Source organism: Anas acuta, chromosome 8 (genome assembly GCF_963932015.1).
Source record: "Anas acuta chromosome 8, bAnaAcu1.1, whole genome shotgun sequence".
Lineage (NCBI taxonomy): Eukaryota > Metazoa > Chordata > Aves > Anseriformes > Anatidae > Anas > Anas acuta.
In genome coordinates, this window is record NC_088986.1 from 21,732,926 (window position 1) to 21,752,710 (window position 19,785).

The following is a 19,785-nucleotide window of genomic DNA, read 5'->3' on the forward strand; positions in this document are numbered from 1 at the left end:
AAGACCCACTCTTTTCCTAGTACTGCTCAGGGAATCCTTCATTATGCTGATCCTTCCCTAAGCTGGGAGATAGCAACTTTTTTTCCTAAAAAAAAATCTTATGTGAAGAATTAACGAACCAAAAATCATTTGATTTATAAAGGTCAGCCAAAAAATAACCTAGTTAAATTACGTTAAAACAAATTCTGCTGAATAATAGATGCAAAAAATCCTGTTTCTGCTGCAGCGAGAGTTGAAGACTCCTCTGAGGCAGCTGTATGCTCCCCACACACACCCACATCCAATCCCTATACTTAATACTTTTTTTTTTTTTGATGTATTGTCCTTATTTTAAGGCCCCTCCAATCACAAATACTTCTGAAAGGGAAGTGCAATGCCACACAGTTGTGCAGCCACCTCGGATGCAACACCAAACACCAGCGATGCCGGTGGCCCTGCCTTCCACATCACATTCACCACAGAACTCCAGGGGATGAAACGCCACAGATCACACACACAATAACAGCACAACGTAGTCCTGCAGGTACCTCTTCTGTCTCTGTTCCCCAGCTAACAGCTATCATCCATCATTATTAGCGGACCAAGCGGCAAAATTTGGAAAGAAGCATAAAATAAGAGTTGCTCAAAGGTCTCACGTTTTAAGCCACGGTTCCAGCACTGGGGCTCCTTACCTCCTGGAAGTTGTGCTGGGTGAACTTGTCAGCAATCCTCAGCAGTTCACGGCACGAGTGAGTATCAGCAAAAGCTCGGATGCCCAGGCAATTGGAAGGGTCCAACTGTCTCTTAAGGAACTCGCAGCAGGCCTCCTGGATCTCGGCCAGCTGGAGAAGGCAAGCAGCTGGCAACAAGGTCTGGACATTCCCCTCTTCCACGGTGATCTGAGAGGTGTAGGCAAAGTCAATGAGCAGTTCCATGGCCCTTTCGTCGATGTCTCTGATCACGACTTCTGTCTGCCGACTCTCCGCCAGCTCCCCGGTGAACATGGCTCGGAAGTAAGGGCTGCAGGCTGACAGGATCACCCTGTGGGCGTAGATCTTCTTCGCACCGACTACCAGCACCACATCGCACAGCTCCCGGTGCTTCCGGAGAAGATTGATGACCTCCAGAGTTTGTCGAGGGTGCTTGTCGGAGATGTAGGGCATGCGTGCAGGCTGTGGCACCCCTTCCGGCAGTTTGTTGGGATCTCCGAGTGTGCAGCGGCTGGTCACGTCCATTCCGGTCTCTCCTGGTCGAGTACTGGTACACCTGCAGCAGGGAAGGCACGAGACAGGACCATCAGCAGCTCATCGATCACTGCCAGCCAAAGCTTTAATGCTCACACCAATTACAGGTGCAAAAACAGCACTGCCTGTAGCTCCGCGTGAGAACGTGAAAATAAATACACACAAAAAGAAGCGGTCTCAAGCCAAAGTGTACCTAGAAATAAACAAACGTCCACCCTCAGGCTTATATTTATATCTATTTTATATGCTTTTTATGACACGCTGCTGTAACATCCAACTACACATACATATTTATTAACTGAACCTCCGAAGAGCCTTGTGTGGTAGAGAAATATTACCCCCATTTCAGAGACAGTGACTCAAAGCAATGAAGATTATCTGACTGCCCCACTCTCACTTGAGTTTTGTCAGTGCTGGAGATGGATTTGCACTGCAAAGAATTCCAGTCACATAATTTAACCAAACTTCTCTGCTCTTCCACCTACCTTTTTTTGTAGGGTCACTCATCATCGATACCTGAACATTGTGGTGTAAATGCCTGAAGTAACTAGGAAAATAAAACTAACATTCACACTTTTAAGGAAAAGGTACAGCATTGAAGACAGGAAAACTTTACACCAATCATAACTAAGATATGCTTGACTAGAGCCACTCAAGCTCCACCTAGAAGACAGAAAATAATATAAATTGGCCCGAGAGAGAGGGGATGTTAGGGAAGATACCATCATCAGGGGAGATACCATCCCAAGGACATACAACATCCTTAGGACCTCCTGACTCCTGGGATCAGTCGACGGGCTGAGCCTCTCTTCCCCCCCCATTGGGACGCCTTTGGGTGAGATCTGAATATTTGCTTATAAATCTCTATAGAGTCTTTGATCCTTTTAACACGTTTATTTCTAGGCTGCACACCTGTAACACCTGTAACACCTACCTAGAACCCGCACCTAGAACCCGCACCTAGAACCCACACCTAGAACACCTGTAACACCTGTGTATTTCATGCATACTAGCTTGCTTTTGCAGATAGTCACTATCACCGGCAATCCAAAAGAACCTGATTATCTGTTGCTGTAATAAACCATACTTGATTGCATTGTGATAGCTCTCATTAATGCAACTAGGGTGAGGGTGGTTATCCGTGATAGTTCAGTGTTCTGAATCTAACCAGACCCCCAGACGGTTAATGCATTGTTGGTGAATGTCTGAACGGACCCCCAGGTGGTTAATATGTTTTTGGTGAATGTCTGAGCGGACCCCCAGGTGGTTATTACGTTTTTGGTGAATGTCCGAACGGAACCCCAGTTTTGGTGAATGTCCGACTGGTTCAGTACTCTGAATCCAACCGGGCCCGTAACGGTTAATCAGCTACACCCCTTTAACGCGACAGTAAAATTGGCGTAGTCGGCAGGATTGCTATGGATAAACTACTGCAAAAATATAAATGTGCCCCTTCCCAGGCAGGGAAGGAGTTTTCCCAAAAGTTTTGGAAAGATGAGGAGAAAGTGGTAGAGTACATTGAGCAGTGTCAGGCTTCACGAAAGATTGGTCAAAGAAAGGGTAAAGGTGCGATTTGTGCTGTGTTAGGAGCTTGTTTGTCTTGTGCTCGGCAAAAAGCTAAGGAAACTCCTGCTCCCAAACTGATCTCTGATGCGGAACATACAGCTTTGAAATCAGAGAATGAAATACTGAAGTCATCATTGGCCTTTGAAAGGGAGACGGGAAAAACATTAGGAATCAGAGTGGATAAACTTTTGGATGAAAATAATAAACTTTCCATTGAGAATGACAAACTTGTGACTGAAAATGATAAACTTGTGAGTGAGAATAATCATCTTAAACAATTGCTGGAGAGGGTTAGTCATCTGTTAAATAAAGTACAGCCTTGCGCTCCGGTCAAGCAGATTCGTGGAGTGCTGCATAGTGCAGAACCTGAAAGCTGGGACAGTGATTTCTGGTCTGACAGTGATGATGGCGTTGAAGAGATTTCTGATTCTGAACCCCAATCCATTTCCTTGAGACCTTTGGTTAAGACTGAGACTACTGTTGATGATAATGATGAAATCCGCACTACTGTGCGAACGATTCCGTTGCCACCAGCAGAGTTGGTTAAAATACAGGAGAAGTTCTCACGGCGATCAGGGGAATCAGAAGTTGAGTATGTGTGTCGAGTTTCTCTTAAAGGAGGAGATAGAATGATGTTGAGTGAGGAAGAGGTAGGAGGCTTTTGGGGACCTGGAGTATTTTTAACCACCACACCAGGAGCTGACCTGGCTGTAGCAGTACAGAAAGCAGCCTGCATTCAGGCGATATATGAAAGAGATGAATTAAGGAAATCCCCGATGTTAGCTCCTATTGATCCAATTCGGTTAACCCCTCTCATCCGTGGACTCCCTGATTGTCTTAAGATGTTTGTAGCAAACACCCAAGATCATATACTAGCTGCTTGTAGGGATGATGATAGTGGTTGTAGGCAAAATCCTAACTCCCCTATTCCCACCTGGAGTGAATTGGTACAAGACATAGATAAGTACGGACACCGAATGCGCTGGATTAATTCATCCAGTATTAAATCCCAAGACCACTCTCGGCAAGTCCACCAAATCCACACTAAAAATCCCAGATATCCCAAATTCAAAGAGAGGTTGAAACCTAATAGGGAACGAGGTGAGTTGTGGTGTCGGCAAAAAAACTCTTATCCCCGGGGAGGGCAATGAGCCACCCTGCTCGGCAGGTATTAGCAATTCAATGGCTCTCTAATGAACATATTGACCCTATCATTGCCATTCCTGTTGAACCCCCAAAAATATTGGTAAATTTTCTTATTGACACTGGGACCCAAATATCTGTAATTACACATGAGACAGCACAAACCCTGAGCATAACACCTGGTCAACACAGGGTTAAATTCACGGGAATCAATGGTGTGGAAAAACAATGCCCCACTGCAAAAATTTCACTCTGGTTGCCAGAGGAACAAAAATTAACCAGGGTAGAAGTATTAGTTGGTGCTGCATACACTAATATTTTAGGATTTGACATACTGCATGGTTGTACGTGAAAACTCCCTGATGGAACTGTGTGGAGTTTCACGACACATCAAAGGGTTTCAGGCACCATGAGACTGAGCCTGTTACAAACATCCATACCCTCATCCCCTGCTAAAATCATTAATGATCGGCAATATCTGTTGTCAGCAGCAGCACTTATGGGGATTGACGGGGTGGTAACAGAATTGGAAAAAAGAGACATTATTAAAAGGACCCATTCACCTTACAATTCACCAGTGTGGCCAGTAAAGAAACCAACCAGGCAATGGCATTTTACAGTGGAATACAGACAGCTGAATGCTAACACTACACCTTTGACTGCCACAGTTCCAAACATGGCAGAGATAGTGAAAGCCCTCTGTGTATCTAACAATAGTCTATGCATGGGAAATCAAAGATTGCTATTTCACCCTCTTTCTAACCCTGCCGGTTGAATACAACCGAGCATATTTTATTTTCTTTTGTGTTCACAGGAACCCTGAGCGAACTGTATAGGGACAGCTGGAAGATGACGAATCAACAGTTTGGATTAATGATGCTATGCTTTACCCTGACCTTGATGCAATTACAGACCTTAAAGGAAACTTAGCTACTGTGGCTGTGCATGGAGCTGAGGTGTTTCACCGTGGCATTTAACCATGTATTGTCACAGTATAGCACAGTCACTGGAACATCTCAAAACAGAAAGGACCTAAATCTCTCTACTTTAGTTCTACATGGAAACAAAATATTTTCAAAAGATGAACGGAGTTGGAATGATTCTCTAAGAATGGCTGAACTTTAAGCCATGTCTGGACAAACAATACAAATTGGTTGCCAAATAACTAAAATAACTGAACCAAATTTTGATTGCTGGTACAATTTTACTTTCACCAAACTTATAATTGTGTGCTGTCTTTGGGGTTACAGAGGCACAGAATTACTATTTGAATTCATGGTCAAAGGATAAGAAGCCTCTGCCCCTGCAGATATTTGAAAACGAACCGACTCAGCCTCCCATTGGTCTAACTCCTTCCATCTTCAACACAGGTCCTTACATAATTAAAAATATGGGACAACAACAAATTCTCTTTGACCCTAGTTGGTCCCTAAAAAAGGGCCACAGGATGCAACTGGGTTATTAGGGACAGGATTAGGTATATTAAATAGCATTGATGCTGAGGTCTTAATGAGTAGAGTAACTGCTACTACAGATGACCTAAGGAAATTGGAACAACCAATAAAATTATCGTTATTGGCTTTAGGAGCAAATCAATGGCTTCTATCAGATGTTTTGCCCCATTGGGAACAAATTGAGGAAAATGATCATCAATTAATTGTAAATGCCCTTGGAAAAGCCCAAGGCAATACCTCCCTTGCCTTGAGCTGTATCCAAGCGCAGTTATGGATACAATCTGTAGCAGCAGCTATTATTAGAGAGGGAGAAGGAGGAACTTTGCCCACTGAAATTCGAAAACTGATTTGGGATAATGCTTCAGAATTTGAAAAAGAATTTCAAGCTTGGTGGCAATTAGTCAACTTTACCCATTAAAATGATCAAATTGTTGCCTTTATACTTACTATAAGTAATGCCACCGTATACAATGTATATCCAATCATTGCATTAGGACTCAATCATAATGGAACTACACTTTATCCTAAAGAGCATAAAGTATGGGCCCATCAGAAGGGAGGAAAGTGGCAAACAATTGATGTAAATGCATGCATTGTGCGTGAACAAAAAGGTTTCATCTGTGAAAGTAACACGCTGGAATCTCAAGACATTTGTCTTGACACTGAGCAAAATATTTGCCACTTTGAGATACATCCTAATGAAACCCTTAAAACTGTACTTGTATATATTGGGAAAGGTTGTGTTTGTATGAGAACTCATTGTGATTCTATAGTCATAGATAATACAGTGGTAGATACCAGTAATCACTCTAATGTTTGTGTTTGCAATTTTACCAAAATTCTAGGATGTGATTTTAATTACTCAGTTCCTGTCACTTCTTATCAACTTATTGCATCTAATTATATTCTGCTTCATGAACTGCTGCCTACTCCTATTGGAATGAACCTCACCTTGGTGAAGAAATTGCTGGTACATGAGGACCTGAAGCAGCTGATGACTCAAGTCCGAGAAAATGGACAAAAGACTCTGATTACTGTCCACCATGATGCACAAGAAATACATCGAGTGATGGAAAGAGTGAAGAGAGATGAGAGACACCGTTGGTGGGACAATTTGTTTGGATGGTTGCCAGCTGCCAAGGGAATCTTCAACAAGATGCTTCACCCTGTTATTGTTCTGCTAATACTCACTGTGTTATGTTTTATACTGACAATTAGTTTGTATGTTAAACTCTGGTTTATGATGAAACGTTTAGCATCCCTACACAATGTACATACACTCGGTAAACCTCAATCCGAGAATGTATGTGATGTCCCTGACATATTCCAACTGTCGTGAAGCTTGAGTGACTATAGTCACGGGGTGGATTATGTGGTGTAAATGCCTGAAGTAACTAGGAAAATAAAACTAACATTCACACTTTTAAGGAAAAGGTACAGCATTGAAGAGGCTTTCAGGGTAGGGCATAACTGCATTATCTGAGCATTCCCTAGGCTCCCAACCTTAGATGCTATCGCGCTGGGGAAACTTGGTGTGCTAGCTCTAAGGAACACCACAGAGCGTGGAGTGGAGTGGAGACACCACGGCTAGGCTCTGTAATCAGGTGGGGCCTCGATTGTTCTTGTGCACAAAGCTGCACTTTTTGCCACCCTAAGCCAAAGACCTGTCATGTTTTGACAAATGCTGTACCCTAGTGTACTTTTTGCTCATTATAATATCATTATAATACCAAAACACACCTCCATCCCAAAAGCTACCCGCCTCCAAGGTGCGACCACCCCTCACTGAGCATGCGCCCTGAATTTCTCGGAGCCTATTACTTTAAACGGAGACGGGAAAACTTTACACCAATCATAACTAAGATATGCTTGACTAGAGCCACTCAAGCTCCACCTAGAAGACAGAAAATAATATAAATTGGCCCAAGAGAGAGGGGATGTTAGGGAAGATACCATCGTCAGGGGAGATACCATCCCAAGGACATACAACATCCTTAGGACCTCCTGACTCCTGGGATCAGTCGACGGGCTGAGCCTCTCTTCCCCCCGCATTGGGACGCCTTTGGGTGAGATCTGAATATTTGCTTATAAATCTCTATAGAGTCTTTGATCCTTTTAACGCGTTTATTTCTAGGCTGCGCACCTAGAACACCTAGAACACCTAGAACACCTAGAACACCTAGAACACCTAGAACACCTAGAACACCTAGAACACCTAGAACACCTAGAACACCTAGAACACCTAGAACACCTAGAACACCTAGAACACCTAGAACACCTAGAACACCTAGAACACCTAGAACACCTAGAACACCTAGAACACCTAGAACACCTAGAACACCTAGAACACCTAGAACACCTAGAACACCTAGAACACCTAGAACACCTAGAACACCTAGAACCCGCACCTAGAACCCGCACCTAGAACCCGCACCTAGAACCCGCACCTAGAACCCGCACCTAGAACCCGCACCTAGAACCCGCACCTAGAACCCGCACCTAGAACCCGCACCTAGAACCCGCACCTAGAACCCGCACCTAGAACCCGCACCTAGAACCCGCACCTAGAACCCGCACCTAGAACCCAACGCCTAGAACCCAACGCCTAGAACCCGCACCTAGAACACCTGTAACACCTGTAACACCTGTGTATTTCATGCATACTAGCTTGCTTTTGCAGATAGTCACTATCACCGGCAATCCAAAAGAACCTGATTATCTGTTGCTGTAATAAACCATACTTGATTGCATTGTGATAGCTCTCATTAATGCAACTAGGGTGAGGGTGGTTATCCGTGATAGTTCAGTGTTCTGAATCTAACCAGACCCCCAGACGGTTAATGCATTGTTGGTGAATGTCTGAACGGACCCCCAGGTGGTTAATACGTTTTTGGTGAATGTCTGAGCAGACCCCCAGGCGGTTATTACGTTTTGGTGAATGTCCGAACGGACCCCCAGTTTTGGTGAATGTCCGCCTGGTTCAGTACTCTGAATCCAACCGGGCCCGTGACGGTTAATCAGCTACACCCCTTTAAGGCGACAAACATGCTCAACTGTCACGCAGACTTGGGTAGCTTAAAATGGCCTGAAGCCTACGACAAGGATCTTTCAGGTTCACAAACTATCCATTTAATCATTACCTCTTCTGTTATTTTTGAATTATGGGAGCTTCTGACACAATCCACCATCCCTGACACGTTTCAACAAAGGTTAATCCTTCCCAAGAATGGCAGACTAGGAGCTGCAGAAGGTGACTGGGATTATCAAACCAACCAGAAAAAGTCAAAAACAGAGTATTCAACTATTAGCCTATGGGGGAAAAAAAAAAGTCTAGGTGGTAATTTTAGAGATGAGAAATCATTTGGGAAGGTGCAAGCTAAGTTTCTGGCACAGAGTAGGTAAGAAATACCGTCCTGCTAGCTCCGTGCATAATGTTCTAGCTACTTGCTGTTCTTTACATAGCTTCAGCTCTCTCTCCTCCATCCCTCGCATCCCCAAGTGGATGTCAGCTCCGCCGTGGTTGAAGTGCAACATCCCTCTGTGCAGCAGTGCTGAGATGATGCTTGGTGCCCCGTCTGTAATGGTGACACCCCACACGGCTCCTGGATGCTAACTGGAGAGAACAGGAATGCAGGATTGCCCCGAGCCCTCCTGCATGTCTGTAGGGATGAACCAAGCTGACACATCTCATACCTCACTTTGCAAGCTGTCTGCCAACATCCCAGGCTTCACTATCACATTAGCACTGAGTTCAGCCATAAACAAAAAAGAAATTAAACCCAACTCTGCTTTCAGCAACCCGAGTTTGGGGATCAGTGCACACTGAGTGCGCCACACACTCACCTGAGACGTCATTTTGCATGCTCAGAGCATTATTTCTGCCCCATACCATATATGCAATTGCTAAAAAGGATGCAACAGCACCTATCAGCTGCTATGAAAATAAAGAAAACATCAGAAATTCCACTTCAAAATAAAACATCATTTGGAGGAAGTAAAATATACAGAGCAAAGCATCAGAGTGGTGGTAGCTCTGAGTAACCAGTGAGTGCACAGGCTGCTGGAGGTACGCTGAAAGAGCCAACACACATCTTATCCATTCCCAGCTCCTCTGGTGCACTGCATTTGGGAGCTACACTACCTCACTTTGTTCATACTAAGAGTTAAAACGAGATCGCTCTGCCATTGCTCGATGTATTTTGCAGCATGCTTGAAGGAAAGGATTAAATAACTCACATCCTTTCCTCTCATTATTATGTCAAATGCGTTTTTTAACCACAGGGAAACCAGTCTCTTTGCAGCAGTTCAAATTATTCACTTGCATCTTAGACTGTTTTCCCATTCCCCCCACACCCTCTCCTTGATCATCGCGTTCAGATGTTTCAGACCATTACCTCTTCCTCATATCTTACTTACACAGATCCAGCTGGGTCTCCCCTCTGGGTTTTGGGTTTTGCTGCTTGCTTCTGCTCAGCCTCTGCACCTTAAATGCCTTGGCTTTCTTTTTAATTTATTTCTTATTTTGTTTTTAATCCCTACTCTTATCTTTCTTCTATCCATCACTGCTCTCCTTTCTTGACACCTCTGACAAATCCTTCTGCTCTTACCCTGCCTCTCACTCTCCTCCACCCACTCCTGTCCCCCACAACCCAAGTTCACCTTGTGGGGTGACAACCATTTTCAAAGTTCCTCCCAGACAGTGCAGCTAAACACTCCTTGCAGTAGCAAAATAGAACTAAATTCAACGGTACTCCTACAAAAGAACTCAAGAAACCTTGGCTAAAGATTAATTTACCTAATGGGCTTTCTTTTGTAGTCCTCAGCAGCGAAGGCCAGAGGATAAGTAATTTAATCCCTCAGCCAAGGGATGGAGAAAGGTGGGGACAAAATCCTCCTGTACTGAGTCTATCTCTTGCTAAGCAAGCAAAATGGATTTTGTTGTGCTTTGGGGATTTAAAGCTGTGTCAAACCCCTGTGGGAAGGAAAAAAAAATAAAATAAAAAATAATAATAAAAAAAAAATACAGATTATAAGACACGGCCTAGGACCGTGACAGGAGCTCCTTTAGGGGAGCAGGACCCCTTCGCCATGCCCCAAAACATACCAGGCTTTCCTCAAACAAAGGCGACCCCCTAAAAACACCCCTAAACCATGTCTCAGAGAGCTTTTTGGGCCAGCACTGATTCGAACTCCAAAAGAGACTGGATTAAGGCTACGACCCCACAAGGATCGCAGTGTGTCCTGCCAACATCACCACCCAAAACTCCTCGGTGGAACAGATTATGCCAGGTGCTTAGCCGGCCAGATTTGGGCCTGGCCCTGCTGTGCCAGGCCAGAAGAGGCTTTTCTCTCCAAATCTGACTGCCAAACATATCTCAGTCAGCTAACTGAAAAGGAAACTGCTTAGTAAGAACTGCAGGAATTTCTGCATTGTTTATCCGAGTGCGCCCATTGTATCCAGCCTCCTTCCTTCGGGAAGGAAAGTGCTGGTTAATGATTAAAGAAAACTGAATGGATGGAAAAAGAACAATAAGCAAATTAGCACTTCTGATTCATCCATAACTTATCTGTGGGCAATGCAGAAGCTAGTGATCAATGGGCTCGGCAATTTCCATCCTGGAGCAAGCCAGATGCTGGATGTTAAGCACCGTGGGTTGCTGCTATGCGCAGGCACAGGAGTGTGAATTAAAAGGACACCGTCCAACGGCATGCATCTCCACAAGGATAATAATTTCACTGCATTATGTGTGCATTATGCATATATATGCATAGAGAATGAAACGATGACTCAGTAGCTTAGAGGTGTGAAAGGCATAAGGCAGCACTTGATTCTCACATGCTAGGCTAGCTGCTGCCCCCCCTACCACATGCAAAGCTAAGAGCTGCTCCTGAATACTTGGGGTGATTAAGAAGAGTTGAGGGCCGAAGAGGAAATGTGTATGCAAGGATAAAAGATTCCTGCTCAGCTATGCAGATATTCTGGGATTAGCTTCCATCAAAATGCAGGGCTGGGGAAATCAGCAAACACAATGGGATTAAAAAAGGGCTGACAAAGGATCAGTTTTTGTAGCACACTGCCGAAAAGTACAAATGGGAACGCAGACAGTCTGCCACGCTGGCAGATAAATAGGCTGCTCTACCTCCATTTTATTCATCTATGCCAGTTCCCAAAACTTCAATCATTAACACAGGCGTCTCTGAGACACCCATCCTTACTGCACACAGCAGCTTCTTCAAAAGTTCCAAAAATATCAAAGAAAAATACTTTTCAATGCTGTCACAGAGCTCCTTAACTTTAAAGTCAGAATGGCCTGCATTTTTTTGGTTTAAGATTACGTCCGCTTTAGCATGAGATTACAAGAAAGCTTTAATGTAATTCTGAAAAAAACAATAGGCTGACATGAAACAGAGACCCGCAAAACAGAACAAGTAACAGGCTGAAAAAGTCAACTGAAATCATACATTGCTCTCACGGACTTCAGTAGCAATGGATTTTATCAACAAACGAAGATAATGAACCAAGCAGTAGCAATTTCTGTCAAAGCCTAGCTTTGAATTCTATGCATACACAAAGAAAAGGTTTCCTAGACTTATTACAGAACTGCCAGGACAAAGACCTTCGGTCTGCTACAACACTGCCTACCAAGTAAATGGAAATGCCTAATTGTGGCAAACAAACCTCTGAATTAATTAGAAATCTAATTATTAGTAAAAAATACTGCTGACTTATTTTCTTACCTAGACAGCAAGGTTTAGGCACATGTCAACAAGGCTGTTATGCAAACAAGCACATATAAAATAATACTACTGCCAGGTTTATGACTCAAAATGAGGGCAGCAGTGATCCGCCATACACATCCCTATTTATGTTGCTTAGTTGGCTTTTCATTGTCCAAACCCAGAAATCTCTCAGTTTCACCAAAAATGAGGACGCTGATATGCGGAAAGATGAGGTTGTTCCTTGAGACTTCCAAAAACCCTCCTAAATTTTTTGCAGTTTGTCTTGGAAAAGCAACCAGTTCATTTCCCCAAGCACAACACCAGGCTCTGCAACCTCTCCTCCTTGGCAGGGTTTGGCTGCCTGCACTGAAGCCAGCTCCAACACAATGTCGTTGTCACCTGGGAGCAAGCAGGCTGCTGGAAAAGCGCTTGGTGAAAGAGCCAGGAGGTCTCCCACTTGGCCTGGGAGCTGCTCCAGCCCTTGTGCCTTGCCTGAGCTATGTTACAGGCACATCAGTGCCTGGCCACATACCCCATTGGCACTGACCTCCTGGGCTGGCTTTCTGCTTCACCCCAGCCCTTCCCCATCGCTACAGACTTGCCTGATGATTGCAGGACTCTCGGTCACCAGATCTGCTCTGCCTTCTTTGCCCAGGTACTGTGGGACTTCGCCCTTCTTGGTGAGGTCCCCTCTGCCTTGCTGTTGCCTTCAGCAGAACAACTTCTCTTGCCTGACAGTGAGAAAGCGCAGCCTGCCCCAACCACCACTTCACTTCTGATGCAAGATAAATCCTGCTCAAACATCAGTTAGCATTCGCTCTGCTACAATCCTGACAGGAGCAGCTGCAACTCATTTTCTCTTCAAATTGTGCTTCCTATCCCCTGGACACTGCACGCATTTGACACCAAGTCACCATGCTTGTTAACACAAACACCGACCGAGCCCGGCTCCCCTCCTCTTGCAGGATCTGCCACGACTCTCGCTCGTGGTTTGAAATGGCTGCAGAGCCCTGAGTACAAGGATGAAAGCAAGTGCTCCCCCAGCTGCTTAGCTGCACTTCATAGGAAGATCTGGGAGCCTGAAACCCAGTCAGGAAGCTTTCATCCTTTTCTGCTAAAATAAGCAGCAGAACAACAAACAGAAATTTTAACAATCCACACAGAGGCCCTTACAACACAAGGATATTCAGGAACTGAAGCCCACAGCCCGCTGTAGAGCCACGCTTGTCAGGCTAGACTGCAGCAATACAACACATCCAGGCACAGTGATCCACTGAAGGGTTAGCCCAAAAATAATGCCCGGGTAAGTCTGTCAAACACATCATCCCTGCTCCGCACTGGCTTGCCACAGAGGGAGGGAAAACAAAAGGTAGTGAAAGGTCTGCACCAGAAGAGAAAACCTCTCCTCCTTCAGCCCAGTGCTGTTACCCAACACCAGAACTACGCCAGCATGAGTGGCAGGCAGAACTTCTGTGACAGCAAACCTAAGGCCATAACCCCCAGAATACCTCTGAACTTCAGCACTTTTGTTCTCCGCCTCAACGCCACAAGGAGAAATCAGCAGACAAATTTACAACCTCGATTTTCGCATTAGGAGCCCGAAAATAAGGGAGAGAAAACAAGAACACAAGCCCAGCTATTCACAAATTCCATGCTATTTTGCAAGAGCATTTTGATAAATGGAGTACAACGTGAAAATCTGAAGAGATATGGTTTTATATTAGTTAAGATTTAAACAGTCTCAGCTGCAGAAGACGAAGATGGAAGGGAACTGGTCTGCTACTTCATTTGTCTCGGAGTAAAAAAGAACTCACAATAGAGCCATATATACATCCTCACTGTCTAAAAACCACATTTCTTATCTTGGCAAAAATACCAAACAATACATAGCCCCAGTGATGCCCATATCATGTCCCAAGGTTTACTCATTAGCTTAACTGAAGCAGCAGCACAGTCTTTTTTGTTGCGCTTGAGGGGTTTATTTAATTAAACAACAGTGTCACTCCTCAAGGGTTTAAATGATTATTTATTTCTTATCTCCTTCTACAACATAGAAATCAGAATAATATTTTCTGCAAATGCTGCAGCTAGAAACACTCTATATATTCATGTACAGTTAACATTCCTTGTCTTCTCTCACACTAACATTTACAGAATTAGCCATAGTAAAGTTTCCCTGCTTTTAACATCCTAGAGTACAGACAGCCTGGGCAATTTGCATTAGTTCCCTTTACTTCATTTGGAGGTGTAAAACTTCAGGATGCTTTGCTTCCACACAGCTTGCATGCAGAAATACATCTGCTGTTAAGACTTGCCATTGCACATTTGATAGTGAACAACAGCTAGAACCAGCAATCCCGTTTGCCAACCTGCCGTCATGCTAATTTACTGGAACATTTTTTTTCCTTCTACATAACAGATAATGTTTCTGACATAACCACAGCCAGGCATACGCCAGACTTAAACTTCAGCTGCATCTTCAGCTCATTAGAACTGAGGCAGCTGGCATCCATAATTAGAAGAGGAAATCTCCTTTTCACCCAAGACCTTACCCCATCAAAGGAGCTAAACTCCTTTAGTTAAGGGGAAAATAATACCCCTTAGAAATCATTTTTATTCCCAGGCAGTTTATTTCACACAATCATAACACAAAAGTAATTAAATACTGGATTTTAAATGACAGTAAGTGAGGGGGGGAGAGGAGAATGGAGAATTATAGCTTGTTTCCATACCCTTTTTCTAAGAGCATATTGAAAACTAAATACATAGAAGCAAGGACTAAAGATAGATGCTTTATGTTCTAATTCTTCTATCCAGGTCTTTAAAAAAACAGTTTTATGGTGTAGGCACTTCTGAAACCAACTCACATTATACTGTACTGGGGTAAGAGAAGGACAATTGATTTTCATCTTACCTGCGCATTGGCTTTCCGTCCATGCACCGTGAAGAGAAACCTTCACTCTACACTTCAAGACCTGATCCAAGACAAGAAACAAAAAAGGTGAAGCAAGAGTCTTCTTTCCTCTTCGGTCTGACTCTGGGCCAGCAGAACTGACCACACGCACATCCTCACATGCCTTCAAGCTCTTACCCAGCTATACATTCACAGCCCAGATTAACGACGGCTAGATTGCAGAGAATAAAGCAGAAGAAAACATAATCATCATTAAAGGTAATTTCACTGCAGCTCCATAATGATTCTTTAGGCAAACGGCACACACAGATCAAAGCCAGCAAACCGTCTGCCTCCCCGAATCCTTCAAACTCCTCCACCAAAGGACAGCGTCTCGAGGAAGCGGGTGGGCTCCCTCTCACACCTCGAGCAGAAGCAGCTCTCTCCCTGAGATTCAGCAGAGATCTAAGGCAGCCTAGCACCCTCCAAAAATCACAGAATTCAATGCGAGATAAAACCAGGGCCTGGAAACTGAAGATAACTGCATGCCCAGAGGTAAGAGCGATGCTAATACCGGGACTACACCTGCAAGGATTACCGATGCTGCCTGGTGCTGGGCACGTCCCCTCTACCTGCATATTTTCTGAGAGGTTTAACAGCTGCAAAGTGCACAGCCCGTCCACCCTGAGCCACTCATTTCTTATTTTAGCACAGATTATCCCTGCTTCAGAAGGGCACCCACCACCTCAATTCCAGTTTTAAGGACGGAGCGAGGAGTAAATTTACTTCAAGCATTATTTAAAGCAGCAAGCATGCCTTCTTGGAAGGATGCTGCGCGTCCCTGCTGACACGCACCGCCTTCCCCCCTCCCAAAAACGGGGCGAAGCGGGCAAACTTTAGGCAAAACCACCAGCCTGCGGCTCCCCCGCTGCCTCCCCCCCGCACCCCGCGGGCGCCCCCAAACCGCTGAGACCCGCCCCGAGCCCTCCCCACACACCCCAAACGGGGCTGCCCCGCCGGCTCCGTGCCCCCCAAACCCCGGCTCCCTCCTCAACTCACGCCGGGCGCGGTCCCGGGCCGCCGCCGTGGGTGCCGAGCGGCAGGAAGCGCAGGGCCCGCACCGCCCCCAGCCCCGCCGCCACCGCCGCCCGCCCGCCCCTTCCGGCCCGGCCCCGGCCGCCCAGCGCCGCCCCTACACCGGGAAAGCCCGAGGGGGGCGAGGGGCAGGGGGCCCTGGGTGGTTGGAGTAAGGCCTGGTGGTCAGCACAAGCAGCAGGCTGCTTCCTCAGCACAAAGCACTCAGGCTGACTCTTGCCCTTGTGTGACTTTCTCCCACTGGGCTGCTCTGGCTGTGGGTTTGGGGAGAACACGCCTGCAGGGGAATGGGAAGAGCTGTGAGGTGCCCCCCAGCCCCAGCAGGATGGACCGCATCCTAACAGGGTGCCCCTGTCCCGCTGAGGTTTCCTAGGGGTGCCCATGGCCCTGGGTGGTGGTGGTGGCTGGTGGGTGCCCAGGATCCTATGAGTCATGGCCCTGGGGGACTAATTCCAGACTATAAGAAAAATCTCAAATATTTTCTTTAGATAGGATCTTATGTGAAGCTATTTTATTCGTGATTGCAATGGCGGGCATCCCGTCACATTTTAGTAAATAAATCATAACCTTTTATTCCCTATTACCCAACCCCTGCTCACCTCCCCTGTTTCCTCATAGGCTGAGTACTACAGGTTCACAAGCTACTCGACACTCCTCTATACCATATATGTACAATTTTTTTTTTTTTTCAACCCTTTAATTTATTTCTTATGTTTTGAGAACTTGTGATCTTTGTTTTACTGTTCTCACACTGCTCATCCTGTTTTCTCGAGCTTCTACCTTGTTTTGGAACAGTGAGGCCTTCTACTGTCCACTTATCTACTTAGCATTTCTCCTTGTTATGCCTACACAGCTACCTTGGAATACAGAAAATTAGCTCTCTACTGCAAAAACACAACTTTGTTTCTCACAGCTCCACTCCTACTTCACAACACTTCACATTTGAAGGCTCTGCATAGGGACCTGGAAAGGCTGGATCAATGGCAGAGGCCAGTGGGATAAGGTTGAACATGGCTAAGTGTTGACTCCTGCGCTTTGGCCACAACAACCCCATGCAGTGCTACAGGCTTGGGGCAGAGTGACTCGAAATCTGTGCAGACCAAAAGCATCTGGGGGTGTTTGTCGATGCTCGCCTGAACATGAGCCAGCAGTGTGCCCAGGTGGCCAGGAAGACCACCGGTGTCCTGTCTTGTGTCAGGAATAGTGCAGCCAGCAGGGCCAGGGAGGTGATTGTCCCCCTGTACTCAGCTCTGGTGAGGCCGCGCCTCGAGTGCTGTGTTCAGCTTTGGGCCCCTCACTATGAGAAGCACATCGAGGCCCTGGAGCATGTCCAGAGAAGGGCTACGGAGCTGGTGAAGGGCCTGGAGCACAAGGCCTGTGAGGGGCGGCTGAGGGAACTGGGGGTGTTTGGGCTGGGGAAGAGGAGGCTCAGGGGTGGCCTCATTGCTCTCTGCAACTCCCTGGAAGGAAGGGGTGGGGAGCTGGGGGTCGGCCTCTTCTCACAGGTAACCAGTGATAGGACTAGAGGGAACGGCCTCAAGTTGTGCCAGGGGAGGTTCAGGCTGGAAATTAGAGAAATTTCTCCTCAGAAGAGCAGTCAGGCATTGGGACGGGTTGCCCAGGGAGGTGGTGGAGTCACCATCCCTGGAGGTGCTTGAGGAGAGGTTGGATGTGGTGCTGGGGGACACGGTTTGGTGGGTGACATTGGTGACAGGGGGTGGTTGGAGCAGATGTTCTTTCCCACCCTCAGTGATTCTATGATTCCATTCACACCTAAATGGTTCTGTGACCGTATCCAACCAACAGCCAACTTGGGACTTTCCTCTCAATGGGGGCTTCCACTCTGCCCCCAAGAGGGTTTTGAGGAGAACCGTGCCACGGCTGCCCAGCTTGGATGTGGCTCTGGCTACGGCTCCTTCTCACCGAGACACCCAGGGCATGGCCCAAACCACGGGGGGCTCAGGCCCACTGCCCTGCTGGGCACACAGACCCCCATGTGGGCTGCAGCGGCAGCAGCAGGCTTCGAGGCTGGACGCTCCAGAGGAAGCCGAGCGCAGGGCAGTTCTCCACCCCGCGAGCCCTCAGCCCTGCCCTTCACTGTGCCTCTTCTGTCGCTTCCAGGGAACGGGCCGGTGGGCCTCAGCTTCTGTGGGGACAGACCCCGGGGAAAGGGCGCTCTGCATGATTACGCCTTGCGCTGCCGGGTGGAGGCCAGTGCTGCCGTCATGGTGAGGAGCCTCAAGCGCCTCCACCAGCTCCACCTGCAAGAGCTCGGGCTCCCACAACCGAGGAAGAAGGCACAAAACAAGGACAAGAAAATAAGAGTCCCCTGGAGTACCCCCAGCAACAAGGAGGGCAGGCATCGCACCGAGAAAAGACGCAGGGGGAAGGAAGAGCCTGGCTAATAATTCTGGCACAGCCTTTTCACCCATCTGACAGTCATTTCTCTTCAGACTGACAGCGAGCCGGTGAGGCAGGACACCCCTCAGCCCTCCGAAGGCTCCTGTGCTGAAGGCACCTCCCCTGACAGCTGGATGCCAACATCGCCCTGATCACCGCCCTGCACGGGCACCACCGACATTGCCGGCTGTCCCCTGGTGGGCTGCCCGTGCCCAGCCAGCACAACACCAGCGGGGAATCGACATTCATCTCATGAGGGCCTCCGAGGAGAGTCCCCTTTTGCACCCTCCCAGAGGCACCGCTGGGGCTGCTGGCATCCCAAAGGACGTGGCTCTGCTTCGTTGCTCCACAGAAGACAGCAGGAGCACGCGTGTGCAGTGAGCTGGCTGGGGGACTCCTGGAAATCCCTGCTGGTGGCAGACCACTTCTCCCAGCTGAATAAAGATCATCCATACAGCAACTTGTGTCCTTTGGTACCAAGGGGCTTGGGGCACAGGCACACAGGAGGCAGTGGGGCAATGAGGGCTGCTGCGTGTGGGTGTTAGAGAACACACCTGCAGAGGAATGAGGGAGCTGGGCTGGGAGAGAAGAGCTGTGAGGTGCCTCCCAGGCCCCAGCAGGACAGACCACATCCTGGCAGGGTGCCCGTGTCCCACTGAGGTTTCCTGGGGGTGCCCATGGCCCTGGGAGGTGGCAGTGGCTGGTGAGTGCCCAGGACCCTGTGGGTTACATCACTCTATCAATCTCTTTCGTAGAGACCTCCAGCTGTCACAGGAGACACTAGTCCATACTAATGCTCCCACACCTCTGTGGCAGCTGCTCAGAGGAACCACAGGCTGTCCTTAGCAGCAATCAGCCCTAGCCCCAAATATCGACCTGCCTATGGGCCACTTCCTATGCAGGTGCCCATTGCTGCAGTCCCTCTCATAGCTCCATGTCTCTGCTGCACTGGTGAGCACACAACTGGACGCAGCACTGCAGTTTGGCCTCGGCAGTGCTGGGAAAGGTCACCTCCCTTATCTACTGACAATATTTGCCTGAGATCTGTCTTGGCCACTAAAGCCCTGAGGATTCTCTCCAGAGCTGTAGGGCTCTGGTCCATCCTACCCGTGGCTGACATGCTGTAGCTGGAATAATTCGGCTAGTGACAGCCCTTTATTATGGCAAAGCTTTCATGCCTTGGGGGGCATCTGCAGACAGCCCCCATCACACACCAAGAGGGAATGTCTGCCCCAGCAGACTTGGGGAGGAATTTCTTTTCTTGTTCTCTTGGTTAAAATCAAAGCTCATC

At 47.1% G+C, this 19,785-nt stretch overlaps 1 protein-coding gene and 2 long non-coding RNA genes across 7 annotated transcripts in view; 2 read left to right on the forward strand and 1 right to left on the reverse strand.

Moving 5' to 3' along the window:
- KLHL20 (kelch like family member 20) overlaps positions 1 to 16,157 on the reverse strand; it is a 31,208-nt gene extending 15,051 nt beyond the window's left edge. The window contains exons 1-3 of one of the 5 annotated variants that reach the window (XM_068689831.1): positions 16,059 to 16,157; positions 15,021 to 15,081; positions 672 to 1,245 (exon numbers count right to left, since the gene is read on the reverse strand). In XM_068689831.1, the coding sequence (XP_068545932.1) occupies positions 672 to 1,245; positions 15,021 to 15,043 (597 nt within the window). In that variant the 5' untranslated portion in view covers positions 15,044 to 15,081; positions 16,059 to 16,157. The other 4 variants (XM_068689833.1, XM_068689834.1, XM_068689836.1 and 1 more) reach the window with 4 other exon arrangements.
- On the forward strand, positions 7,331 to 14,968 carry LOC137860052 (uncharacterized). Its single transcript, XR_011098722.1, has 2 exons — positions 7,331 to 7,452; positions 12,762 to 14,968. It is a non-coding gene; the product is annotated as an uncharacterized lncRNA (long non-coding RNA).
- Positions 15,198 to 18,954, forward strand: LOC137860053 (uncharacterized). Its single transcript, XR_011098723.1, has 2 exons — positions 15,198 to 15,554; positions 18,216 to 18,954. It is a non-coding gene; the product is annotated as an uncharacterized lncRNA (long non-coding RNA).
- Positions 18,955 to 19,785: the final 831 nt, after the last annotated feature.